Source organism: Tachyglossus aculeatus, chromosome 6 (assembly GCF_015852505.1).
Source record: "Tachyglossus aculeatus isolate mTacAcu1 chromosome 6, mTacAcu1.pri, whole genome shotgun sequence".
NCBI lineage: Eukaryota > Metazoa > Chordata > Mammalia > Monotremata > Tachyglossidae > Tachyglossus > Tachyglossus aculeatus.
The window spans coordinates 39,785,275-39,812,189 of NC_052071.1; the positions used below are offsets into that span (position 1 = coordinate 39,785,275).

General features: G+C 53.5%; 1 protein-coding gene across 3 annotated transcripts; it reads right to left on the reverse strand.

Moving 5' to 3' along the window:
* Positions 1 to 474: 474 nt before the first annotated feature.
* Positions 475 to 26,672, reverse strand: G6PD (glucose-6-phosphate dehydrogenase). 3 transcript variants are annotated; one of them, XM_038748260.1, is made up of 13 exons: positions 23,841 to 23,874; positions 21,251 to 21,378; positions 11,202 to 11,239; positions 10,995 to 11,103; positions 9,798 to 10,015; positions 9,463 to 9,621; positions 6,093 to 6,218; positions 4,515 to 4,608; positions 3,745 to 3,931; positions 3,182 to 3,417; positions 2,726 to 2,802; positions 1,434 to 1,526; positions 475 to 1,216 (listed from the first exon to the last, which is right to left on the reverse strand). In XM_038748260.1, the coding sequence occupies exons 1-13, from the start codon at positions 23,857 to 23,859 to the stop codon at positions 1,126 to 1,128; spliced, it is 1,575 nt and encodes a 524-aa protein (XP_038604188.1). In that variant the 5' UTR covers positions 23,860 to 23,874; the 3' UTR covers positions 475 to 1,125. The 3 variants fall into 3 exon arrangements, with proteins under 3 accessions (XP_038604188.1, XP_038604189.1, XP_038604190.1); XM_038748261.1 differs by lacking the exon at positions 23,841 to 23,874 and adding an exon at positions 26,602 to 26,672 and having other exon boundaries at positions 1,126 to 1,216; XM_038748262.1 differs by lacking the exon at positions 23,841 to 23,874 and adding an exon at positions 25,616 to 25,645 and having other exon boundaries at positions 1,126 to 1,216.
* Between the last annotated feature and the right edge of the window lie 243 nt (positions 26,673 to 26,915).

Genomic DNA, 26,915 nt, shown 5'->3' on the forward strand with positions numbered 1-26,915 from the left:
GATTAGAACCCAGGTCCTTTGACTCCCAGTTCCCTAAAACCACGCTGCTCCTCCTCCCTCTCCTCTTGGCCTGGGTTTTCCCCGCTGGCGACAAGTCCCCTCCGGCTAAGGCTGTGCTCTCCCCTCCTAGGCTCAGAGAGGAAGTTGGGGAAGGGGGCACTGATCTCAGTGGCAGCCACCACCCCACAGTGAGCACAGCTTACTCTGAGGGGCTGCACCAGGTCTATTTTAATGGGGAAAGGGAGTTGGGTGACCCGATCTGCAGGGCTTGCAGTCCATCCAGGGGAAAGGACTAAGGAGCCAGGGTTCTTTGGGTCCTGTTCCACTGGAGGCCCGCCCCAGGTGACTGATTAAAGCAGTAATTAAAGCCCCTCCCTCAAAGGAGCTAGTGAGTGGAGTCAGGACCTGCCTGCCCCAACCGGGAGAGAGCGAATCCTTGAGTCCGACGTTCTCTTTCTGGATTTAAAAAAACACCCCAAAACCAAAAAAACAGGTTTTAGGAAAATAAAGCCAACTTTCAATGCCCATCACTGTGGAATGTCAATGCTTTTGAAACCTAGGTTGGAGAGGCGACGGAGACTAGGAAGGGGAAAGGGTGTGGAGCCGGGGAGGGAGGGAGGCTACGGGGAATCCAGGTGCTGTAAACAGTTTGGACTGTGGTCGCCAGTCGGGTCCACACCGCACACGAGGGCCCGGCGGGCTCAGAGTGGGGAGGTGGCCCGGACGCTCCCGTCAGCTGATGCGCTCAGACAGAGCCGCCCTCCCTGACATGGCCCCTGAGAGGCTGGAAGGGGACGGGGAGGAGCATCACCCTGACTGGCTCTTGGTCCCGCTGCCTCGTCTCGACTCTGCCGAGGACCTATTTCAGAGGCCGGCCACGTGGTCCCTTCAGAGTAACTGGGGAAGGCGTTGCATGTGTTAGACGGGTGACGCAGGGACCCAGACGGGGTGCTAGGGTCTGGTCTGCTCACCCTCAGGCGGCTGGATGCAGATGGAGTGTGTGGGGGGAAGAGGCATCTCTTGGGGCTGAGGAGGAAGGGAGGGAAACGAGGAGGGAGAGGCAGAGGCAGGCCCGCTGGCTTCTGCTGCGGGTGGGATGAGCGGCTGCCGCCTCCGGGTCCCGGCTCAGAGCTTGTGGGGGTTCACCCACTTGTAGGTGCCCTCGTACTGGAATCCCACCCTCTTCATCAGCTCGTCTGCCTCAGTTGGGCCGCGACTGCAGGACGAGAAGTGGGGGCGGGGGGCACCGGCGGTTGAAGCAGCAGGGTTTCCCAGGTGGCCACACGTGCTTGCTCAGGAGCCCCTCCCCATCCACCAAGCCCCACTCGGTCCAGAAGACTGGTGGCCTGCTTTCTCGCTGCCCCTCAGCGGCACCTCCCGGTCCCGTGCCCAGCTCCGTGCCCAACCCCGTGGGCTGGCTGCATCATCCTTACCTGCCGTAGCGATAGGGAATGGGTTTGGCCTTTTCCTTCTCAATCTTGTGCAGCAGCGGGGTGAATATCCGCCAGGCTTCCCGCAGCTCATCACTAGGGGAAAGAGGGGGGTGGGGACTTACTCCGCTGGCCCTGCGGTGCTCAGCCCGGCACAAACCAATGGTTGGGACGTAGAGGAAAGGAGGAGGCTGGGCTGGGCTGGGAGCCAGGGAGGAGCAGAACTTGGGAAGGGGTAGGAGGAGGGAGACTCCAAGCTCCTTGATCAGAGACGGGACTTCCCTGCCCCAAGGAGGAGGCCTCAGGGGCATTCAGGGAGGAGAGGCGCCCCGAAGCCAGGAAGCCAGGGTGGCTGCCATTTCGGGGATGACTTCGAGGTGGGCTGTGCCAGTCCCGGTTATTCTGCATGGGAAGCAGCATGGCGTTGTGGATACAGCACGGGCCCAGGAGTCAGAAGGTCATGAGTTCTAATCCCGACTCTGCCACTTGTCTGCTGTGTGACCTTGGGCAAGTCACTGGGCCTCAGTTACCTCATCTGTAAAATGGGGATTGAAACTGTGAGCCCCACGGTGGCCAGGGACTGTCCAACCTGATTTGCTTGTATCCACCCCAGCTCTTAGTACCAATAATAAGCGCTTAATAAATGCCATAACTATTATTATTATTCAGCAGAGTTGGGTGGCTTGTCAAAGCTCCCGCTTGTGAGCAGGGGCCCATGAAGACCGGGCAGGCGGGGCCATGACAGGATCACCTGCCCTGACACATTTAAAACTGCTCTGCCTCCACTGAACAGAAGGGATTTCTGCACCTCAAATAGGGGCCCGATTCCCGCCGACCGCTGCCTCGGGTAATGAGAGGGAAAAGGGAGCGAAGGAAGGAGGCAGGTGGGTGGGGAAATGTAGTTTGTTCTAAGCTTGTAATAGGGGAACAAAGGCTCCAGACTGTGTCTGGGGAGGAGGAAACCCCTTAGAGACCTCCGCCACTGGGCTCAATGCCACATTTCTCTTTCAAAGCAAAGCGAAGGAAGAAAAAAAAACAAGGAACAGGGAAGGGAGAGTGAGGGAAGAGAGACTGGCTTGGAATGGTAGCTGCACGGACTAGCTTTAGGTAGCCAATTTTCACATTTAGTTCTCGAGAAGACCCAGGAAGTCACCCCTGTGGCCCCCCTTTCTGGTCCCTTCCTGAAACCCACAGGCCCAGGGAGTTGCCACACCTGGCTAGGTCCCGGAGCGGCCTGGGACCGGGGAAGGGGAAAAGATCCTAAATGGGTTAGTTAGAGCCTAGAAGCTGCTCACCTGCGAACAAAATGCATCTGGCTCCCACAGAAGACATCCAGGATGAGTCTCTCATAAGCATCTGGCAGTTTCACATCCTAGATAGGGGGGAGGGAGAGACAGAGAGACGGACAGACAAAGAGAGAGGATGTGAAGTAGGGGAAAGTCAGTCTTTCTAGACTGAAAGCTTGTTGTGGGCAGGGAACGTGTCTCTTTATTGTTCTATTGTACTCTCCCAAGTGCTTAGTACAGTGCCCTGCACACAGTAAGTACTCAATAAATACGATTGACTGACTGTCTGATTCAGTCAGGGGCTCAAGAACAAGACTTAGAGGGCAGGGGATCGTTTTTCCTTCTCGATCCCTACAGGGGCTCTCATTTCCACCAAAACCTGGAAGCTTTGGCTGTGAAGGTGCGACGTGAGGGGCAGGGCAAGAAGGAAGTTGGGGGAGCAGCCCAGGGGAGGGGGTCCCTCACCTTGTATCTGTTGCCGTAGGTCAGATCTAGCTCCGACTCCTCGGGGTTGAAGAACATCCCCGGCTTCTTGGTCATCATCTTGGTGTAGACGGCCTCGTTGGGCTGCACGCGGATCACCAGCTCGTTCCGTTTGCACTGGTTGTGGAAGATGTCGCCGGCCACGTCCCGGAACTGCAGCCGAATTTCTGCCTTCCGCTCGTTCAGGGCCTTGCCGCAGCGCAGGATAAAGGGGACCCCTGCGTCAAGGGAAAAGGGGAGCTGCTTCCTAACACCGTCGATGGCGTTCAGGGGAGGGGGGGGGGGTCTTCCCCTCCAAGGAGCCGGCAGTGGAGGGTTCAGCTGGGGCTCCAGAGGTGCCCACTTGGGCAACGAGAAAGCGCCGCTGAGATGTTGCAATTTGTACTATGTTGCCAATTTGTACTTCCCAAGCACTTAGTACAGTGCTCTGCACATAGTAAGCGCTCAATAAATACGATCGATGATGATGATACCCCTGTCCGACCGGCTGCCTCCCGGCCCTGCCGGAGAAGGCAGGGACCACCACCTGCGGCCAAAGCGCCTACCGTCCCATCGCTCGTTCTCCACGTATAACACCACAGCGGCGAAGGTGGGGGTGGTGGAACCTTGGGGCACCGTGGGGTCATCCAAGTAGCCCTTCTTGGCCTCTCCTTGCCCAGCTGGGTCCCCGACGTACTGCCCCAGGACCACCTTGTCCGCCTTCACTTCTGAGATGCACTTCAGGACTTTGACCTGGAGAGAGGCACGTGTGGGGAGAAGAGAGGAATTACTGCTTGGTGATGTGGTCTGGGGGTTTGGGAGTCCTTGATGGCCAAGCCCAGGAAGGGGAAGCTTGGGCAATGGACCCCCAGCGTAGGCTGTTTCTGGCGGGAGGCGGGGAGTTGGGGGGCGTGGAGCACGAGGCGAAGTGTCAAAAACCAGTCAAAAAAAAAAACAACTTTTGGGGCAAGTAGCAAGGAAGGGATGGCTCACACACACACACATCCCAGTGTCCACACGTGCAACTCCATCCCCCTGAGAAGCTTATGCTTTCAGTCCCCAGGGGTCCCCTTCGGCTTTATCTACAGCAACAACGTCATGACATACTGTGTTTCACAGTCCTTTTCCCAAAGGGTCCCACTCACTAACCTGGGTACCTGTCATCTCTTACTTCTCCTGAGCCACGGCCCTTTGCCCCTCCTCCAAGACATGTGGACACAGTTCAGTGCCTCATATTCCCCGGACGCTTTGGGAAGGAATTTCAGGAAGCGGGGGGGGGGGGGGGTGGAGGGGGGGAGGAGAAGCGGCACGCCCAACCGCGCCGGCCTCGGTTTACCTTCTCATCACGGACATCGTCCGAGTTGGTGGAGGCCGGTTTCTCCATGGCCACGAGGCACAGCATCTGCAGGAGGTGGTTCTGCATCACGTCCCTGGGGTGGTGGTGGGGGAGAAGAGGGGAAAAGATGGGAAGCTGTAGATTTCCCAGGGGCTGCTACTTTCTTGGGGTCACGGAGCGGAAAAGGACCCCAAGGAGTCGACTGGCCAGTTATGCCGTCTTCTGGCAGGGCTCCTCTCAGATCCCAGACAGATTTGTTTCTTTAAAGACCACCCAAGGAGATTTTCCTCCAGTTAAAGTTACCTTTTCTTTCACTCCAATGGACAACTGGCCTCACGCCCGGACCTAGAATGCTTGGTATATGTGCTGTAAGACCGTAAACAAGCCCTTTCAGCCTGGTACCCCAGTCTCTGGTCAGTCAATCAATCGTATTTATTGAGCGCTTACAGTGTGCAGGGCAGTGTACTAAGCACTTGGGAGTGTACAGTATAACACTATAACAGACACGTTGCCTGCCCAAAGTGTATGACTTGGGTCCCAACCAGAGAGGATTTCCTAGGCAAGTGCCCTGAGGGAGGGTGCCGTATCAATCTCTCGCCCACTCCTATTAACTCCCCCCGAACCCTGGCAGAGGCTTATTATTGCTTCTTGTCCCTTCTCAGTGGAGAAGCCCTTCCTATTTCTGAAGACGCCAGCTGCTCCAGACCACATAATCCTGCTTTCTTTAGTCACTCCCTCAGTCCCGCTGACCACAGTGCCTGTTTGTACGCTGCCCGGAGAATAAACCGGTCCCTTAGTCTGTTGGAAAAGGCCACATCCAGCACTAAGTGGTGCCAAGAGAGATCTTCCTAAGGCTCCCGGTTCAGTCTGACCAATCCCGAGTTGTTTTGTCTACTTGCCTGGCACTCGTGAATAGCCTCGGGTAGTGGCACAGCCTGCCTGAGGCCTCCCAACACTTTTTTTTTGTTATTTGTTACGCGCTTACTGTGTGTCAGGCACTGTTCTAAGCACTGGGGTAGATGCCAGTTAATCAGGCCAGCTACAGTCCCTGTTCCTCTTGGGGCTCACAGTCAAATGATGATGATGATGATGATATTTGTTAAGCACTTACTATGTGCCAAGCACTGGTCTAGGCGCTGGGATAGATACAAAGTAATCAGGTTGTCCCACTTGGGGCTCACAGTCTTCATCCCCATTTTACAGATGAGGGAACCGAAGCGCAGAGAAGTGACTTGCCCGAAGTCACACAGCTGATAAGTGGCGGAGGCGGGATCAGAACCCACGACCTGTGACTCCCAAGCCTGTGCTCTTTCCACAAAGTCACGCTGTTTCCACAGGAGAGAGAGCAGGTATTTAATCCCTACTTACAGTTGAAGAAACTGAAGAACACAGAAGCGACTTGTCTAAGGTTATACAGCAAGGCAAGCGGTGGAGCCGGGATTAGAAGCCGGATCCTCCGGGCCCCAGGCTCATGCTCTTTCCACTAGACCTCGCTCCCTTCTCTTCCCCTTTCGGCGCAAGGGGACGGCCTCTCTCTAAGGGTTGGGCGCCCCAGGCCGGGGAGGTACCTCTCCTTACCGGATGATTCCAAATTCGTCAAAATAACCCCCGCGGCCCTCGGTGCCAAAGGGCTCCTTGAAGGTGAGGATCACACAGGCGATGTTGTCGCGGTTCCAGATGGGCCCGAAGATCCTGTTGCCGAACCTGGGAGAGGAAAAGTGTGGGGTGTGAGGGAGGAGGGACGGCGGGGTAGGCGGTCGACCGGTCGGCGCCGCTCTGCTCCGGTACTCGATCCCCACACCGCTTCCCAGCTCTCTGCTCCTCCTCGCCCTAACTGAAACATGGTTGTCTCTGGACGACACGGTCTCTTCTGCTGCTCTCTCCAATGGAAGCCTCCTCTTCTCCCACTCCCCCAGACTCACCGGAAAAGGAGGTGGTGTCGGTTTCCTTTTCGCCCCCCAATGTCGCTTTCGCACTATCCCTCCTCTCCCTTCCCTTTCCTTCCCTTCCTTTGAAGCCCACATTATTCGCCTCTCCCACCCCCTCCAGATTCTTGTAGCCGTCATCTACTGCCCCCCGGCCCCACCTCCAACTTCTTGAACGATTTTGACCCCTTCCTCACCTTCCTTCTCTCCTTCTCCATGCCCAGTCTGATCCTCGGAGACTTCAACATCCACATGGATATCCCTGGTGACTCCTCTGCCGCCCGCCTTCTATCTCTCCTTGACGCTGCCAACCTCTTCCTCCACCCCACCTCGCCCACTCACCAACTTGGTCATACCCTCGATCTCATCATCTCCTACCGCTGCACTGTGTCCACCCTCACCAACTCTGAAATCCCTCTCTTTGATCATAATCTTCTCACCTGACTCCTCACTCACACTCCTCTCCCCTGTAAATCCATATTACTCCCTCACAGAGATCTCCGCTCTCTTGACCCCATCCATCGCCTCCATCTCCTCTCTACCCAGTCTTGATGATCAGATTACTGCTCTCAACTCTACCCTTTCTACTCAGCTAGACTCACTCGCTCCCCTTTCCCTTCGCCGCTCTCGTACCACTAACCCACAGCCCTGGATCACTGCCACTGTCCGCCTCCTTTGCTCTTATGCTCGAGCTGCCGAACGCTGCTGGCGAAAGTCTAAACACCATGCCAACCTCGTTCACTTCAAGTTTATCCTTTCCTGCCTTAACTCAGCCCTCTCTTCTGCCAGACAAAACTATTTCTCCTCCCTTATTGACACCCATGCCCATCACCCCCGCCAGCTCTTCCGTACATTCAACTCCCTTCTCAGGCCCCCGGTTCCTCCCCCTCCTCCTTCCCTCACCCCCAACGATCTGGTCTCCTACTTCATTAATAAAATTAAATCCATCAGGTCCGACCTCCCCAAAGTCACTCCCCCCCTTCTCCAACCCCCCAGCTCTCAACACTCTCAGCTACTCTCCCATCCTTCCCAGCAGTATCCTCAGAGGAGCTCTCCTCCCTCCTCTCAAGTGCTACTCCGGCCACCTGTGCTTCTGACCCCATTCCCTCTCATCTCATGAAATCTCCCGCTCCGTCCCTTCTCCCCTCCTTAACTTCCATCTTCAACCGCTCACTCTACACTGGTTCCTTCCCCTCTGCCTTCAAACATGCCCATGTCTCTCCCATCCTAAAAAAACCCTCTCTTGACCCCACCTCACCTTCTAGTTATCGCCATATCTCCCTCCTACCATTCCTTTCCAAACTCCTTGAACGAGTCGTCTACACACGCTGCCTCGAATTCCTCAACACCAACTCCCTCCTCGACCCCCTCCAGTCTGGCTTCCGTCCCCTACGTTCCATGGAAACTGCCCTCTCAAAGGTCACCAATGACCTCCTGCTTGCCAAATCCAATGGCTCATACCCTATCCTAATCCTCCTCGACCTCTCAGCTGCCTTCGACACTGTGGACCACCCCCTTCTCCTCAACACGCTATCCAACCTTGGCTTCACAGACTCCGTCCTCTCCTGGTTCTCCTCTTATCTCTCCGGTCGTTTCTTCTCAGTCTCTTTTGCAGGCTCCTCCTCCCCCCTCCCATCCCCTTACTGTGGGGGTTCCTCAAGGTTCAGTTCTTGGTCCCCTTCTGTTCTCGATCTACACGCACTCCCTTGGTGACCTCACTCGCTCCCACAGCTTCAACTGTCATCTCTACGCTGATGACACCCAGATCTACATCTCTGCCCCTGCTCTCTCCCCCTCCCTCCAGGCTCACATCTCCTCCTGCCTTCAGGACATCTCCATCTGGAAGTCTGCCCGCCACCTAAAACTCAACATGTCCAAGACTGAACTCCTTGTCTTCCCTCCCAAACCCTGCCCTCTCCCTGACTTTCCCATCACTGTTGACGGCACTACCATCCTTCCCGTCTCACAAGCCCGCAACCTTGGTGTCATCCTCAACTCCGCTCTCTCGTTCACCCCTCACATCCAAGCCGTCACCAAAACCTGCCGGTCTCAGCTCCACAACATTGCCAAGATCCGCCCTTTCCTCTCCATCCAAACCGCTACCCTGCTTGTTCAAGCTCTCATCCTATCCCGTCTGGACTACTGTATCAGCCTCCTCTCCGATCTCCCATCCTCATGTCTCTCCCCACTTCAATCCATACTTCACGCCGCTGCCCGGATTGTCTTTGTCCAGAAACTTTCTGGGCATGTTACTCCCCTCCTCAAAAATCTCCAGTGGCTACCAATCAATCTGCGCATCAGGCAGAAACTCCTCACCCTGGGCTTCAAGGCTGTCCATCACCTCGCCTCCTCCTACCTCACCTCCCTTCTCTCCGTCTACAGCCCAGCCCGCACCCTCTGCTCCTCTGCTGCTAATCTCCTCACTGTGCCTCGTTCTCACCTGTCCCGCCATCGACCCCCAGTGCACATCATCCCCCGGGCCTGGAATGCCCTCCCTCCGCACATCCGCCAAGCTAGCTCTCTTCCTCCCTTCAAGGCCCTACTGGGAGCTCACCACCTCCAGGAGGCCTTCCCAGACTGAGCCCCCTCCTTCCTCTCCCCCTCGTCCTCCTCTCCATCCCTCCCGTCTTGCCTCCCTCCCTTCCCCACAGCACCTGTATATATGTTTGCACATATTTATTACTCTATTTTACTTGTACATATCTATTCTATTTATTTCATCTTGTTAATATGTTTTGTTTTGCTCTCTGTCTCCCCCTTCTAGACTGTGAGCCCACTGTTGGGTAGGGACCGTCTCTATATGTTGCCAACTTGTACTTCCCAAGCGCTTAGTACAGTGCTCTGCACACATTAAGCGCTAAATAAATATGATTGATTGATTGATTGACTGACTGAACGGCTCCACTGGCTACACGGGAGATACGGCCCTCGGGCAACCTGCCCCAAGGAGGGTAGCCCCAAGATCACTTGCCCCGCGTCCGGGCCAAGGGCCCCTCTCCCTTCTCCAGGGCCGGGTGACAGACCTGAGTACCATGAGGTTCTGCACCATCTCCTTGCCCAGATAGTGGTCAATCCGGTAGATCTGGTCCTCCTGGAAAAGCGAGGCGATGTGATTGGACAGCTTGTCTGAGCTCTGCAGGTCCTTCCCAAATGGCTTTTCCACAATCACGCGGTTCCAGCCCCTGCATGGGAAAGGCAGAACCCGGAGTCACCGGCCGCTTCCCGTCTTCCCGCGGGACTCTCCGCCCCGGAGCCGGCCTCGACCCTCTCCCGTTCCCAGGAGCCCTGACACCGCTGGGGCCTCGGAGGGCCCCGCGACCTCCGGGACCCCGGGTCAAGGCCATCTTCCCGTCCTTACACTTGACTCATGCAGGTCTCCTTGATGTTCTTTGTGACGGGCTCGTAGACGGAGGGCGGCAGAGCGAGGTAGAAGAGGCGGTTGGCCTGCTGCCCGTGGTGCAGGGAGTTTATGTGCTTGTTGAGCTGCTCGAAGGAGGCCCGGTTGTCATACTGACCCGCCACGTAAGAGTTACGAGCAAAGAACTCCTCTAGCTTTTCCTTCTCGTCCGGGGTGACCTGGGGAACAGGCAAAATTCCCAACTTCTTCCCGCTCTGCGGCCCCTGCGTGACCTAACCCGGGCCCGGAAATGAATCCCGAAAGACAGGCTGGGAGCCTGGAGGATGTCGTTCTGGAGGAAAGGGAGAATTTGATTCCCAGTGAAAATGTGTCCTAGGATTCTGTCTATTGGTCCTTGCATCAGGGGCAGCTTTGCTCAAGTGGAAAAGAACGGGAAGGGGGAGGGACTGGGAGGGAGGGCATTTTTTTCAACCCATATACCCAAATCGGGATCCATGCCTTGAAGGCGTTTACATGGTCTGAATCATCCAATTGTATTTACTGAGTGCTTCTTGTGTGCGCACTGTGCTAGGCGCTTGGAAGAGTATAATATAACAGTTGGTAGACACCTCTAGAAGGAAGACCAAGAAAGGTAGACGGACACTCGGTCGGTTCTGGTTTTCCCAAGCCACCAAGATCTAAGAAAGGGAATGGATCTCCCTTGGCGTCTAATCTGTTTCCAGGGAGTGAAGTCAGCTCCAGAGAGAATAAACGTAGACGACTGTTCTCTACCATTCTGTATGGGGTTCTGTTGGTTTCTGGATGTGCGTATGGAGGAGGAGGGGAAAAAGGGGGAGAGAAGGGTGGTGGAAAGGACCCCTAAAACTCACTGCAGAACCTATTCCTCTCAACCCCAGCAGACTTGGACCTTTTACTATCTCAAAGAATCAATCCATCGATGTTATTTACTGAGCGTCTGGAAGCCAAAAGTACCCAGCTGGGGGCCAAGCTGAGCCACCCCAGACCTGGGGGGCCAAATTTACTTGCAATTTTCCCCAACCTGGTGGGACAGGGGAGAGAACTTATACCGTCCCCCCCTAGAATGGACCACCCAGCGGGGCAGGAGGCTGGCTTGCCTCAGCCTGGACTCCTGGAAGGAACTGGCTAGGTGGTTTGCTGGGGATCGGGGGGACGAGTGGGTAAGTCGGGGCTACCCACCTTGAAGTATGGCTCACTCTGCTTCCGGATCTCGGCCACCGTAATACGAGAGCGGGCATAACCCACAACGAAGGTGTCATCCGGAAGGAGCCCGTCCCGGAACAGCCACCTGGAAGAGAGGGCATTGCCCACAGGGCCCTGTGAGAGGTGGAGGTCGCTGCTGGGGCAACAGGAAATGGTGGAGAGGAGCAGGAGGTGGAGACTTACCAGATGGTTGGGTAGATCTTCTTCTTGGCCAAATCTCCCTGGAACAGAAAGAGATATGGCTCCTGAGGGGAAAAGCGGGGGCTGGGGAAAGCCACGCCTACAGACCGTGGGTATCCGGTGGAGCAGAAACCTGATCCATTTTCTTCACTAGCCCTGCGACACGAGGCCACAACAAAACGTAGAATGGGAGAGGGGTTTGCGGCTCCAGTGGCTGAAGCCATTACTAATTGGACTTTGAGCTGTGAGGGTCCAGAAACTGCTCCTCTAGCCACAGTCCCTTACTGCTCTTTTATTCTTCTTTTTTTTTTTTTTTTTTGTATTCATCTCAATCTTCACCTTGCGCATTGTTTTCACCTTAGCCACTTCCCTCTCCCGGCCATTTTCTTAGATTGGGAGCCTCTTGGCGGGCAGGGATCGTGTCTAATTCTCACCTGTGTATCAGAGCTTTACACCCAGTAGGTGCTCAATACAATACCCCTACAACTACTTAAATCTCCTCCTCCACAGAAGGGTGGGCTGAGAGAGCCGGGTCAGCCGCCCGACTATCTGGGAGTTGAGATTTGAAGACAGGAGCGCTCCGGCTTCAATCTTAGATCACCGTGAGCGTGACCGGGGCGAACTCAGGAGGGTGTCTGCCAGACCTTATTCCAGGGGAAGGGCCTCAAGTATCAGAACCCTCTAGTCCATGCCCACTCCAGTTTCCAGAGATAATACTAATAACGATGGCATTTATTAAGCGCTTACTATGTGCAAAGCACTGTTCTAAATGCTGATGATGGTTGTGGGAAGAAGGGAGAGATGGGGTGAAAAGAATGGAGGGATGGGAGGGAAGAAAAACCATTCACTTTCCAGTCCTAGACAACAACAATAATAATAATGGTATTTGTCAAGCACTTGATGATGATGGGATCAATTAAGTGCTTACCATGTGCCAAACACAGTACTAAGCACTGGGGTAGATACCAGATAATCAGGTCCCATTATGGGGATCCCGTTTTAAGTAGGAGGAAGGACAGGTTTGAATCCCCAGTCTGCAGATGAGGGAATTGAGGCACAGAGAAGGGAAGTGACACGCTCAACATCACGCAGTGTTGGGATTAGAACCCAGGTCCTCTGACTATAAATAATAATAATAATGGCATTTGTTAAGCGCTTACTATGTGCAGAGCACTGTTCTAAGCACTGGGAGTGGATTCAAGGTGATCAAGTTGTCCCACATGGGGCTCACAGTCTTAATCCCCATTTTACAGATGAGGTAACTGAGGCTCAGAGAAGTGAAGTGACTTGCCCAAGGTCACACAGCAGACATGTGGCAGAGCCGGGATTCGAACCCATGCCCTCTGACTCCAAAGCCCGTGCTCTTCTCCACTGAGCCACGCTGCTCCCCAGGACTAGGACTAGGACTAGGACAGGACTACTAGTCCTGTGCTCTTTCCATTAAGCCACGCTGCTCTTCCAAACCTGACTCTCCACTCTCTCCAGGCTTCTCTTCCAAGCCTGACTCTCCACTCAGCCGGCCCAAGTGGGAATCAGGGCAGGGCCCAGGAGTCCTGACTCCGACCCAGGGCTTTGCCCATTGGATTGTGCCTTTCTAGCAGGTGAACTCTCTCAGGTCAAGGTTCAGACTACTGCCCTGGCCCAGATTTCACCTCAGCAGCTGCAGTGCCCACTCCAGGGTCATGAGAGGTTTTCCTTTTGAACTTGGTTCACTCAGCTAGGCAGCTAATCTAAAACCCTCTCCTCTGTAATAATAACAACGGCATTTATTAAGCGCTTACTATGTGCAAAGCACTGCTCTAAGCGCTGGGGAAGTTACGAGGTGATCGGGTTGTCCCACGGGGAGGTCACAGTCTAAATCCTCATTTTACAGATGAGGTAACTGAGGCCCAGAGAAGTGAAGTGACCTGCTCAAAGTCACACAGCTGACAATTGGCGGAGCCGGGATTTGAACCCACGACCTCTGACTCCAAAGCCCGGGGTCTTTCCACTGAGCCACACTGCTTCCTCCGTCCCCCCCGGGGCCACCCACAGCAGCCAACACCCGGGGAGGGGACCTGGGCGGGACCGACCGCTTTTCATTCCCTCTCGCTAGCAGCCAGCGGGATCCCTTCCTGGGAATTTTGTTCCTACGGGATCAGGGAGACAAGGCGAGTACCAGTGTGGGCTAGTGGATACAGCATGAACCTAGGAGTCAGAACGACCTGGGTTCTAATCCCGACTCCGCCACTTGTCAGCTGTTTAGCCTCGGGCAAGTCATTTCACCGGGCCTCAGTTACCTCATCTGCAAAATGAGGATTAAAACTGTCAGCCCTATGCGGGACTGGGACTGTGTCCAACCTGATTAACTTGTATCTACCCCAGTACTCTTAGTACAGTACCTGGCCCGTAGTAAGCCCTTAAATACCATTTAAAAAAAAAAAACACAAAACAAACTAGTTTTTATCTGGAGAAAGGTATGGAAAACTTGCTCCCTGGCTGCGGGTAGGGCCGCCTCAGGGGTGGGAAAGGGAACACTGATTCAAGAAAGGAGGGCGGTGGTCCTCGTGTGTCAGTCCTCCCTTGCCTCCCTAGAGATTGGGGATTTAGTACAGTGCTCTGCACATAGTAAGCGCTCAATAAATACGATCGATGATGATTGATGACGATTTGTTGTCAAGGATGAGATGAGGCCTAGCCCCAATTGCTCGGCACCTGGTTAACTGCTGACCCCAGGGGCTGGGGCAGGCTGAGGGAGAGGCTGGAGCAAAGCTTTCTTTTTCAGGTGCCTGGCATGTTTGCTTCCCTTTGAAGTGCTTCAGGCCCTGGGGCAGGGCCTGAGAAGCAGCGTGGCTCAGTGGAAAGAGCCCGGGCTTTGGAGTCAGAGGTCACGGGTTCAAATCCTGGTTCCACCAATTGTCAGCTGGGTGACTTTGGGCAAGTCACTTCACTTCTCTGTGCTTCAGTTACCTCATCTGGAAAATAGGGATGAAGACTGTGAGCCCCATGTGGGACAACCTAATCACCTTGTAATCTCCCCAGCGCTTAGGAAGCGCTTAGTACAGTGCTCTGCACACAGTAAGTGCTCAATAAATACGACTGAATGAATGAACAGCGCTTTGCACATAGTAAGTGCTTAAAAATGCCATTATTATTGTTGCTATTTCCCTCCCCCATTCCTTCTGTGCAGGGAGAAGGGTTTTAGGAGCAGTGACTCTCCACACTCCACCTCAGCATGATCCAACCAGGGCCCCCGCAATCGGAAGCCCCCTTGCTAAGGCCTGTGTCTTCTACTGTACTGTATTCTCCTGAGTAAGCGCTCAATAAATACGACTGATTGATTGATTGATTGCAAACTGCAGAAGCTCTGTGAACGGGGAATCCTAGAGAAGCAGCGTGGCCAAGTGGATACAACACAGGCCTCGGAGTCAGAAGGATCTGGGTTCGAATCCCGGTTATGTCGCTTGCCTGCCGTGTGACCTGGGGCAAGTCCCAGAGAAGTTCTCTGTGCCACAGTTCCCTCATCTGTAAAATGGGGAGAAGACTTGTGAGCTCTATGTGGGACATAGATGGTGTCCAACCTGATTAGCTTGTATCTGCCCTAGCTCTTAGTAGAGAAGCAGCATGGCTCAGTGCAAAGAGCCCGGGCTTTGGAGTCAGAGGTCGTGGGTTCAAACCCCGGCTCCGCCAATTGTCAGCTGTGTGACTTTGGGCAAGTCACTTAACTTCTCTGTGCCTCAGTTACCTCATCTGTAAAATGGGGATTAAGACTGAGCCCCATGTGGGACAAGCTGATCACCTTGTAACCACCCCAGCACTTAGAACAGTGCTTTGCACATAGTAAGCGCTAATAAATGCCATCATCATCATCATCATTATTATTATTATTACAGTGCCTGGCACATAGTAAGCACTTAAAAACCATAAGGGAAGGGAGTTCCTCCCTGTGCGGCTCTCTAGCTTCAGGCTCCACTTAAAAGACGGTGCCAGGCCCATCTCCCGCTCTCAGCTCCGGGGCTTCACGGAGTCGTGATCTGCTGGAAGGTGAGGGGGTTTGCCCAAGGTGGCCAGACTGAGAATTTCCGGGGGTAGAGGGAAGGGGGAGGGGAAAGTCCCGCCCCTCCTCAAAAAAAAAAAATTAAGTCACACCACAAGATTGTATCTAAAGGCAATCGCCCTGTGTGCTCGCCCTGTGGCGGAAGGCATGACCAAAGCCTCGGCCCCCAGGGAGGAACCAGGCAGGGATTCCGGAGAACGAACAGAGTCCATCCAAGCCGGCAGACAGGCACAGCCGTCCACAATCCCAACGTCTTCCCGAATCCGAAGTCCTGGGCTGGGATTCCCCAGAACCAGGATATCTTAGAGCCGGGGAAGAGGGTCGAGGGTGAAGCAGGGTGGGGAGGGAGGGGCCTGAAGCCATCACGATCATCGATGGTTTGCTTCCGCTTCCCCACTGCTAAAACGTGTTGGGATCAGGCGACCGTGATTCTGTTGAACTCAACTACTTCCCGGGTGGGGACGGGGCAGGGAGCCAGCTCCCTTCTCAAACACTGGCTTTTCCCTCCCACTCTGGCATCCCGGCACCTTACAGAGACGGGAGAAAGGTTGGAGCGCTCCATCTCGCCTGGTTTATGTAAGGGCATTGGTTGTATAAAGTAAATAAAAAAGAGGCTTGCAGAGACTTCTCAATCCTTCAGAGGGTGGCGTGGGCTCTGGTTCTTTAGGGTGTGTGAGCACCGTCAGGATGACATAGCAGATATATTATCAGCTAAGTTTAAGTCATTGAAGAGTTACACAAGCAACACATATTCCCGACAGTCCTGGTTCCCAGGGAGTTGGAAAAAAAAATATAAAAATCCGAAGCTTGATGACTTCTGGTTTCCGGGCAGTCAAAGAGCCATCCCTCTTTTCCCCTCCCCACTTGCTGACCGATTCAGCCTGGGGCAGTGGACCAAGAGCCGAGTGGGGATGGAGAAGAGGAAGGGGAGTGGAGAAACACCCCCGGAATAAGGGGAAGAAGATGTTTTCATCACATTATGTAAAACGGCTGGGCAAGTCACATAAGATCTGTAACTTCCGCCACAAAGACCGGCTGGGGTGAGGCGGGATGCAGGAAATGACTGCCGAGTGTCACACTCAGTAAAATGGTCTCCCTCAGACTTACACCGTTTTAGAAAAATCCTCTGCTACAAAATCCCAGGAGGGCAGGGAACTGTGCCTCGGTGCCCTCATCTGTAAGATGGGGATTAAATGACCCGTTCTGCCACCTGCTTAGAATGTGATCCCCGCGTGAGACGGCTCTGTGTCCGATCTATTTACATCAACTCTTTCCCGGGGCTCAGTACAGTGCTCGGCACCCAGTAAGTGCCACGGTTATCATTCCTCCTGTGTGAGAATTGGCCGGAGAGTCGGGAAACCACTGCTCGCTGACAGGGAGAGTACCGAAGCTGTGTCTTGCTCTCTTCTTTTTAAAGGTTTCCCAGTCCCCTATCACGACACCCCTAGAATTTCCCTATCATTCCCCTGAACTGGGGAAGGTGGTATTATTCTCCTTTCACAGGAGAGGAAACTGTACTTCCAACAGGTCGCTACAGGGTCTGAGCTACTCCCACCAGATGCTGCTGCTTCTTTCTTGTCAGAAAATAAAAATCGAAGGAGCGTTGGCCCTGCCTGTCTTTTAGACTGTGAGCCCACGATTGGGTAGGGACTGTCTCTATATGTTGCCAACTTGTACTTCCCAAGCGCTCAGTACAGTGCTCTGCACACAGTAAGCGCTCAATAAATACGACTGACGATGTCGGAGGAGGAAGGAGAGCTCAAGTAGCTGGGACACATGTAAACCACCCGGGTGCAATCGGGAAGGAGCCTGGTTTATTTTACAGATGAGGGAACTGAGGCCCAGAGAGGTGAGGTGACTTGCCCAAAGTCACACAGCTGACAAGGGGCCGAGCCGGGATTTGAACCCATGACTTCTGACTCCAAAGCCCGGACTCTTTCCACTGAGCCACGCTGCTTCTCCAATCAATCTGTATATATGTTTGTATATACAAACATGTATATATATGTATATACCTGTATATATGTTTGTACATGTTTATTACTCTATTTATTTAACTTGTACATATCTATTCTATTTATTTTATTTTTCTAGTATGTTTGGTTTTGTTCTCTGTCTCCCCCTTTTAGACTGTGAGCCCACTGTTGGGTAGGGACTGTCTCTAGATGTTGCCAATTTGTACTTCCCAAGCGCTTAGTACAGTGCTCTGCGCATAGTAAGCGCTCAATAAATACGATTGATGATGATGATGATGATCATCAATCGTATTTATTGAGCGCTTACTATGTGCAGAGCACTGTTATGAAGTTGAACTCCCTTAAGTGTTGTTTCTGCTGAAGCGACCTAATGGGGGCTGCTTCCTTGAGACCGGGGAGGGGGCCGTCCACCCCAGGAAAACGGGGGGTTGGGGGGTGAGGGTGGAGATCACATAGCAGGAGGCTGATGTTTGTCCCGGGACAGCTACTTCTCCCTCACTGTGAGTGTGACACACCCTCTCTAGTTCCCCAACTTGCCCTTCAAGTTCCTTTTTCAAGGCTTAAAAAAAACCACAACAACATAAAAACAATAAAGCCCCAGGGGTGATTCAGCTGATTTCTGCAACCCGCTTTCCAAAGCGAGGTTGCCCAACCCCACCGGGCTGCAATGGAGCAAGAGGCACTGGTGGGTCTGCTGTGTGACCTTGGGCAAGCCACTTCACTTCTCTGTGCCTCAGATAGCCTCGTCTGTAAAATGGGGATTGAGACCGTGAGCCCCTGGAGGGACAGGGACTGTGTCCAACCTGATTTGCTGGGAACCACCCCAGTGCTTAGTACAGTGCCTGGTATATAGTAAGCACTTAATACCACTATTATTAGCTCAGGGGCCAGGGAACAGTGGGCCAGTTCCACCTCACACCACTCAATCAATCAATCATATTTATTGAGCGCTTACTGAGTGCAGAGCACTGTACTAAGCGCTTGGGAAGTACAAGTTGGCAATATATAGAGACAGTCCCTACCCAACAGTGGGCTCACACTGAGTGTCCCTGGTGGGAGAGGACATTTTGTGATCGGCCGTATGGCTGTGTTCCCAGTACCCGGGGTGACTCCGGGACCACCCCCAACCCTTCCTCAGAAGTCCCCCCACCCCGGTCCTTTGCCCCCCGGCTAGAGCCCCGAAGGTGGAAGTCACAAGGCTGCACAAGGGCAGAGCCACCGAAGCTCAGACCGGAGCGGCCGGCGATGTTATCTGCCCGTTTCTGAAAGGACAGGCCATTCCCGTTAGGGCTGAGCTTCTCCGCATTCTTCCGGAACTCCGGTGTCACTGAGCTCTCGTCGCCCTCGGGAAGAGAGGATGGTTCCGGCTGAGCTGCTTCCACCCCTCAGGTAGCCTGAGTCACAGACCGGCCTCCTCTTGACTCCGGCCCCCTCCCGGCTCGCTGCTCCTGGAAGGAGCCCTTTCCTCCTCCGCCTCCGGAGCAGTCAGGACGCCTCCTCTGGGAAATACTCCCCTCTCAATGTCCAAACTTCATGCAGGACAGGAGCCGAGCCTGGCGACAGCTCTAGAAAGAGCCACATGGTCGCTTCATCATCATCAACATCAATTGTATTTATTGAGCGCTTACTGTGTGCAGAGCACTGTACTAAGCGCTTGGGAAGTACAAGTTGGCAACATACGTTGCTCCACCACAGGCCCCTTCTGAGGGAACTCGTTTGAAGCCAACAAGAGTATAACACACGGGTGTTCAATGGGCCCATCCCCTCAGCAAAGAAGCTAGAAGTGGGTGAATTGGTGGTGGGGGATGGAGAGGGAGCAGAAGGACAATGGAGACTAAGACTTCCATCCCCTGGAGACAGAGTGAAAACCAACCTTCCTTCCAATACTTCGACACCTTCCTGACCCTCTCTCCACCTCCCCTTATGTGTTCTCTCCCTCCTTTCCCCATTTACTGTAGATTGTAAGCTTGCTGCGGTCAGGGAACGTGTCTACCAACTTGCGTTGTACTCTCCCAAATGCTTACTACAGTGCTCTGCACACAGTAAGCACTTAATACCACCGTTTTCCTTGCCTATTTTCGCCCTCTCTCAAAAACATGAAAGGCTTGGAAAGTACTTTATAGACTTCTTGTTCTTTTGCATAAAATAGAAAAGCTCCCGCACCGCACCGTACAGATCGTTGGCTTTGAATTCAGTTTGCAATTCTCCTTTTCTGCCAGGGTATCCATCGCTGAATAGAGGGGAATCATCTTTATTACGGTATTTATTAAGCACTTACACTGTGCTAAGCGCTGGAGGAGCTCAGACCTAATCCTTGTCCCAGATGGTGCTCAAAATACAAGAGGTAAGAAGAGGAGGAATCTTCCCCCAAAGCTTCACAGATGAGGAAACTGAGGTCCAGATAGGGTATGCGATGTGCCCAGGGTCACAAGCAAGTTAGTGGCTATGACTGGATTAGAACCCGGAGCTTCGGACTCCGTCCATCCCCCAATCTCATCACTTAGCCATACTGCCTTCTTTGATCAACCCTGTGGCTCCTTTCTCTCCTAGTAAGAGAGTGTCAAGTAGCATGGCTCAGTGGAAAGAGCCCGGGCTTTGGAGTCAGAGGTCATGGGTTCAAATCCCGGCTCTGCCAGTTGTCAGCTGTGTAACTTTAGGCAAGTCACTTAACTTCTCTGTGCCTCAGTTACCTCATCTGTAAAACTGGGATTAAGACTGGGAGCCCTCTGTGGGACAACCTGATCACCTTGTATCTACCCCAGTGCTTAGAACAGTGTTTTGAGAAGCAGCGTGGCTCAGTGGAAAGAGCCCGGGCTTTGGAGTCAGAGGGCATGGGTTCAAATCCCGGCTCCGCCAACTGTCAGCTGTGTGACTTCGGGCAAGTCACTTCACTTCTCTGTGCCTTAGTTCCCTCATCTGTAAAATGGGGATTAAAACTGTAAGTCCCATGTGGGACAACCCGATTACCTTGTATCTACCCCAGTGCTTAGAACAGTGCTTTGCACATAGTAAGCGCTTTATAAATGCCATTATTATTATTAGTAGTAGTAAAATATCACAAATACAGTGGATTAACAATCAATACCCAGCAGGTTATTTGGCTTTCTGGACCACATTCAGTTCTCCAAACAAAGGCGTTAAGGCTAGAGGTGTGCGTTGCCATAATATAATCCTTCTGCCATCATCATCAATCGTATTTATTGAGCGCTTACTATGTGCAGAGCACTGTACTAAGCGCTTGGGAAGTACAAATTGGCAACATATAGAGACAGTCCCTACCCAACAGTGGGCTCACAGTCTAAAAGTGGGCTCACAGTCTAAAAGACTAACCGCCATCTAACAATAATGATGGTATTTGTTAAGCGCTTCCTATGTGCGAAGCACCGCTCTAAGCGCTGGGGGGATACAAGGTGATCAGGTTGTCCCACAGTCTGAATATCCATTCTACAGATGAGGTAACTGAGGCCCAGAGAAGTGAAGTGACTTGCCCAAAGTCACAGAGCTGGCAAGCGGCGGAGCCGGGATTAGAACCCATGACCTCTGACTCCCAAGCAAAGGCTCTTTCCATCGAGCCACGCTGCTTCTCCTAGACACAGCCTCACTCACCCTCATTACCTCCCTCAAAGACAGAAAGAGGAAAGGGACCATGAACGCCACATTAAAGGTGACTCATCGAAAGCCAAACAACTCAGCGGTGGGAGAGAAGTAATCTTGTTGCCCAAGTCCTGTATATATGTTTGTATATATTTATTACTCTATTAATTTACTTATTTTATTTTACTTGTACATCTCTATTCTATTTATTTTATTTTGTTAGTATGTTTGGTTTTGTTCTCTGTCTCCCCCTTTTAGACTGTGAGCCCGCTGTTGGGTAGGGACCGTCTCTAGATGTTGCCAATTTGTACTTCCCAAGCGCTTAGTCCAGTGCTCTGCACATAGCAAGCGCTCAATAAATACGATTGATGATGATGATGATGATGGAGAGAGGTTGGAAAGCGGGGTGGGGGGGGAATGGTAAGACCACGTCGCGACGTACTCACCGATGCCCCCATGATGATGAAGACGTGGGTGTCGGACTGGTGGAAGGCATCGCCCTGGTACAGCTCTTCCCTCAGGATCCCACATACTTGTAACCGACTCAGGGCCACCTGCTCCGCCATGTCGTTCTCTAAAAACGGAAGGACGGGATGAAACCCAGCAACGCAAGCGTGGCAAAGGACGGGAGGTCGGGGCTGGGGGGGGAGTGATCAATCAATCAATCAATCGTATTTATTGAGCGCTTACTGTGTGCAGAGCACAGAGCTAGTTTGGCGGATGGGCAGAGGGAGGGCATTCCAGAACTAGAAGCAGCGTGGCTCAGTGGAAAGAGCACAGACTTTGGAGCCAGAGGTCATGGGTTCGAATCCTGGCTCCGCCACTTGTCAGCTGTGTGACTTTGGGCAAGTCACTTCACTTCTCTGGGCCTCAATTACCTCATCTGTAAAATGGGGATGAAGATTGTGAGCCCCCCGTGGGACAACCTGATCACCTTGTATGCCCCCAGCGCTTAGAACAGTGCCTTGCACATAGTAAGTGCTTAATAAATGCCATTATTATTATTATTATTATTATTATTATTATTATTATTATTAGCACTGGACTAAGCACTTGGGAAGTCCAAGTTGGCAACATCTAGAGACAGTCCCTACCCAACAGTGGGCTCACAGTCTAAAAGGGGGAGACAGAGAACAAAACCAAACATACTAACAAAATAAAATAAATAGAATAGATACGTACAGGTAAAATAAATAGAGTAATAAATATGTACAAACATACATACATGTATACAGGTGCTGTGGGGAAGGGAAGGGGGCAAGATGGGGGGGATGGAGAGGGGGACGAGGGGGAGAGGAAGGAAGGGGCTCAGTGTGGGAAGGCCTCCTGGAGGAGGTGAGCTCTCAGTAGGGCCTTGAAGGGAGGAAGAGAGCTAGCTTGGCGGATGGGCAGAGGGATTGGGGGCATTCCAGGCCCGGGGGAGGACGTGGGCTGGGGGTCGACAGCGGGACAGGAGAGAACGAGGCACGGTGAGGAAATTAGCGGCAGAGGAGCGGAGGGTGAGGGCTGGGCTGGAGAAGGAGAGAAAGGAGGTGAGGTAGGAGGGGGCGAGGGGATGGACAGCCTGGAAGCCCAGGGTGAGGAGTTTCTGCCTGATGCGCAGATTGATTGGTAGCCATTGGAGATTTTTGAGGAGATTCTGAGATTCTGAGTGATGGCTCAGAGTAGCTAGCCCCCTGCCCACACCACCTGAAGGGCCCTCCAGAGGCCCTGGGGTCCGACCCATTGCCCCCGTCCGCTAGCCGTCACAGAGTTTACAAGTCACGTCTCCCAGCAAGTCTCGGCAGCAGCCCGTGCCGCAGCTGGGTCAGAACTTCGGAGGGTTTTCCCGGCCCACCTGCGAGTGCCCTCGGTGCCCGGCGGCGGCTCAGCCCTGATCGATGGGACTCAGACGGCAGCCGGCACCAGGAAAAACCAAGACAGAGGGGCTTCCATCCTCGTTTAGACCTTTCAGCTGCCCCGCGCTAAGGAGCCTCAGAACGGAAGATCTCAAGGTCCCAGAGACAACCAGTTAATCAGGGTCTAGCGGGGAAATCAGTGGTTGACCCTCCATGGAATGGCGCCAGAAACTTTCGCGGTCCAATTACTTGACCGAAGAGATGTAAAGCCCGGACGGGTTTATCTCTGTTAGGGCCCAGCCCTCCGCTGGCACTCAAAATGGGGAGCTAATCTTGTCCAGCCAACCTTTCGGCAGAGCGGACCGGAGTTTAGGTATTTGCTTAACGAATACCATCAATATCATTCTTCTGGGCAGGGAACAGATCGTCTAATACTGTCGAACTGCATTCTCCCTGGGGCTTGGTACGGTGCTCTGCACATAGTAAGCCCATCAGAAATACTTTGATGAGTCGACTTGCCACGGTCTTTGCAGATTAAATGTACAAGTTGGTTTTTTTTAATAGCATTTATTACGCGCTTACTAAGTGCAAAGCACTGTTTTAAGCGCTGGGGAGGTTACAAGGTGATGAGATTGTCCCACGGGGGGCTCACAGTCTTCATCCCCATTTTACAGATGGGGGAAACTAAGGCCCAGAGAAGTGAAATGACTTGCCCAAAGTCACACAGCTGACAAGTGGCAGAGCCGGGATTTGAACCCAAGACCTCCGACTCCAAAGCCCGGGCTCTTTCCACTGAGCCACGCTGCTTCCGCTCAACATCTTCCTCCTCCTCTTTCCATTCTCGCGACAGCCCCTGCCCCTCCGCGCTGACCTTGCGTCCGGGATAAACATTCATTCGATCGTATTTATTGAGCGCTCACCACTGTACCATGCGCTTGGGAAGGCCAGGTCGGCCACAGAAACATCGGATCGCCTCCCTTTGGAGAGCCTCCGATTCAGAGGCGGTCTGGTTGCCGGATGGTGAAGAGGAAGTGTTATTTGCAGGGCTCAAAATATTAGTGGTTTGCCTGGGCACAGCGAGGTCGGAGCTTACACAGATTAAAAAGAAAAACGGGGCCCCGAGGTACAACCTAACCAGAAAGGCTCCCCAAGCTGCATCTCTCAGACAGAGGGCTGTTACCTGTAATAACCCGGTTACCTGTAATAACCCTTGCCATGATTCCCGTGTGCGGAGGAAGCGGCTGCCGGGTCAGAGAGCATCTATATGACAAAGCAAACGCCTGGCCATTTAAACCCTTGGTATGAGGAGGCGGGCTAATGCATCCACGGCTTTCACAAGAGGAGACACACGGAAAAGAGGAGGAGGAGCCTTCGGGGATGGGGAGGAGGGGGGAGAAAGCTCTAAGCCGATAGATTTTAGGATCTAAATGTATTCAGAGTGAGCCTTGACTTGAGGTTCAGGAGGAATTCCCGCCCAACCCAGGACTACAGCCTCCACATCAACAGCGATAAGGCGGGGGAGAAGGCCACAGGAGGATAAACCATCATCTTTTGGGCGGTGGGGAGTGAAACAGCAGTCCAAAGATAATACCAGTGTGTTTTTTAGGCTATAAGCTCGTCCTCTGGACTCTAAGTTCCTATGGCTGCTTCTCAGGAGAATCAATCAATCAATCGAATTTCCTGAGCGCTTACTGTGTGCTGAGCACTGTTGTAAGCGCTTGGGAAGGCCAACAAAACATATTAAGAAAATAAAATAATTAGAATGAATAGGTACAAATGAAGTAAATCGAGTAATCAATACGTACAAACGTATCTACAGTGTACTAAGCGCTTAGCACGGTGCTCTGCACATAGTAAGCGCTCAGTACGATTGACGATGATCTACAGACACATGGCAGGCAAGCGGCGGACCTGGCAAGACGTACAGTGTGGCTCAGTGGAAAGAGCCCAGGCTTGGGAGTCGGAGGCTCTAATCCTGACTCCGCCACTTGTCAGCTGTGTGACTGTAGGCAAGTCACTTCACTGCTCTGTGCCTCAGTTCCCTCACCTGTAAAATGGGAATTAAGACTGTGAGCCTTACATGCTACCCTTAGTGCTTAGCAAATTGTAAGCGCTTAATGACACCATGATTTGTTCGACAGGTCGTCTAGTACTGTCAAAATGCCCTCTCCCAGGAGCTGAGTACAGTGCTCTGCACATTGTAAGCGCTCAATAATCCGCACACAGTAAGCGCTCAATAAGTACGATTAAATGAATGAGTGAACTGTTTGATAAGGCGGGGGTGGGGAGGGTGTAAGAGGGAAGGCATAGATCGAAAAGCCCGGCCTGGATGGATAAGGAATGGATGAGGAGTTCGTGGCTCCGTGGAAAGAGCCCGGGCTTGGGAGTCGGAGGTCGTGGGTTCTAATCCCGGATCCGCCGCTTGTCAGCTGGGTGACTTTGGGCAAGTCGCTTCACTTCCCTGGGCCTCAGTTCATTCATTCAATCGTATGTTTTGAGCGCTGTTTGCAGAGCACTGTACTAAGCGGTTGGGAAGTACAAGCTGGCAACATATAGAGACGGTCCCTACCCAACAGCGGGCTCCCAGTCTAGTGGGCTCAGTTTCCTCATCTGTAAAATGGGGATGAAGACTGTGAGCCCCACGTGGGACAACCTGATTACCTTCTAACTTCCCCGCCCTTAGAACAGTGCTTGGCACATAGTAAGCGCTTAACAAATGCCATTATTATTATTATTGGGGAGAGGGGGAAAAGAGAGCGAAGGAGGGCTTATCAATCAATCGTATTTATTGAGCGCTTACTATGTGCAGAGCACTGTACTAAGCGCTTATAATGGGATAGGAGATGCTTTCAGAGGCAAGGAAAGAAACCGGATGCAAGTGCCCGTTGTTGGGTAGGGACCGTCTCAATATGTTGCCGACTTCCCTAAGCGCTTAGTCCAGTGCTCCGCACGCAGTAAACGCTCAATAAATACCGTGGCTCAGTGGAAAGGGCCCGGGCTTTGGAGTCAGAGGTCGTGGGTTCAAATCCCGGCTCTGCCACTCGTCAGCTGTGCGGCTTTGGGCGAGTCACTTCACTGGGCCTCAGTTCCCTCATCTGTAAAATGGGGATGAAGACTGTGGGACAACAGTGGGACAACCTGATCACCTTGTAATCACCCCAGCGCTTAGAACAGTGCTTCGCACATAGTAAGCGCTTAACAAATACCAACATTATTACGATGACGAGAGAGAAGCGGGATCAGGCTGAAGCGATCCAAGCCATGTGCCGGGAAGGGTCCGGAGAGGGGAGTGGGGCCTAGGCTCGGCCGGATGGAGGGGGAACGATGTGCAGGGGCATTTATTAAGCACTTACCGTGTGCAAAGCACTGTTCTAAGCGCTGGGGGGTACAAGGTAATCAGGTTGTCCCATGGGGGGCTCCCAGGCTTCGTGGCTCAGTGGAAAGAGCCCGGGCTTTGGAGTCAGAGGTCATGGGTTCAAATCCCGGCTCCGCCAATTGTCAGCTGTGTGACTTTGGGCAAGTCACTTCACTTCTCTGTGCCTCAGTTCCCTCATCTGTAAAATGGGGATTAAGACTGTGAGCCCCCCGTGGGACCGACTACCTGATCACCTTGTAACCTCCCCAGCGCTTAGAACAGTGCTTTGCACATAGTAAGCGCTTAATAAATGCCATCATTATTATTATTATTATCCTCATTTTCCAGATGAGCGAACTGAGGCCCAGAGAAGCGAAGTGACTTTCCCAAAGTCCCACAGCTGACAACTGGCGGAGCCGGGATTTGAACCCCGAGGGCTCGGGGATTTAAGGAGGGAGGGGGAGGGGGCCGGTGCGTTCCCTCTTTGGGCCGGGAGGCTCCACTCCCCCTCCCGGCTGCAGCTCCGGCGGCGGGCGCGCGCGCGGGCCTCGGTCTCCCGGGGGACGGAGCTGGAGACGGGGTCCGGGGTCCGGCCGCCCCTCACCTTGGTCGGCCTCGGGGTCCCGGGGCTGCGGCTGCCGCCGCTCCTCCTCCTCCTCTTCGTCGTCCTCCTCCTCCGCCGCCGGTCGTCGCGGTCCGCGCCCCTCGGCGGTCCGCGCTCCATTGACACTGGCCCGGCTGCCCATCCCCGCCCCCGCCCCGACACGTGACACGCACACACAGACACACACACGCGCTCCCGCCGGCACAGACGCTCCCGGCCCCGCCCCCCGACCCGCCCATTTTACGACACAGGCCCCGCCCCCCGAACGGCCTCCCGCCAATAGCTTCACGCCAAGCCCCTCCCCCACGCGGCTG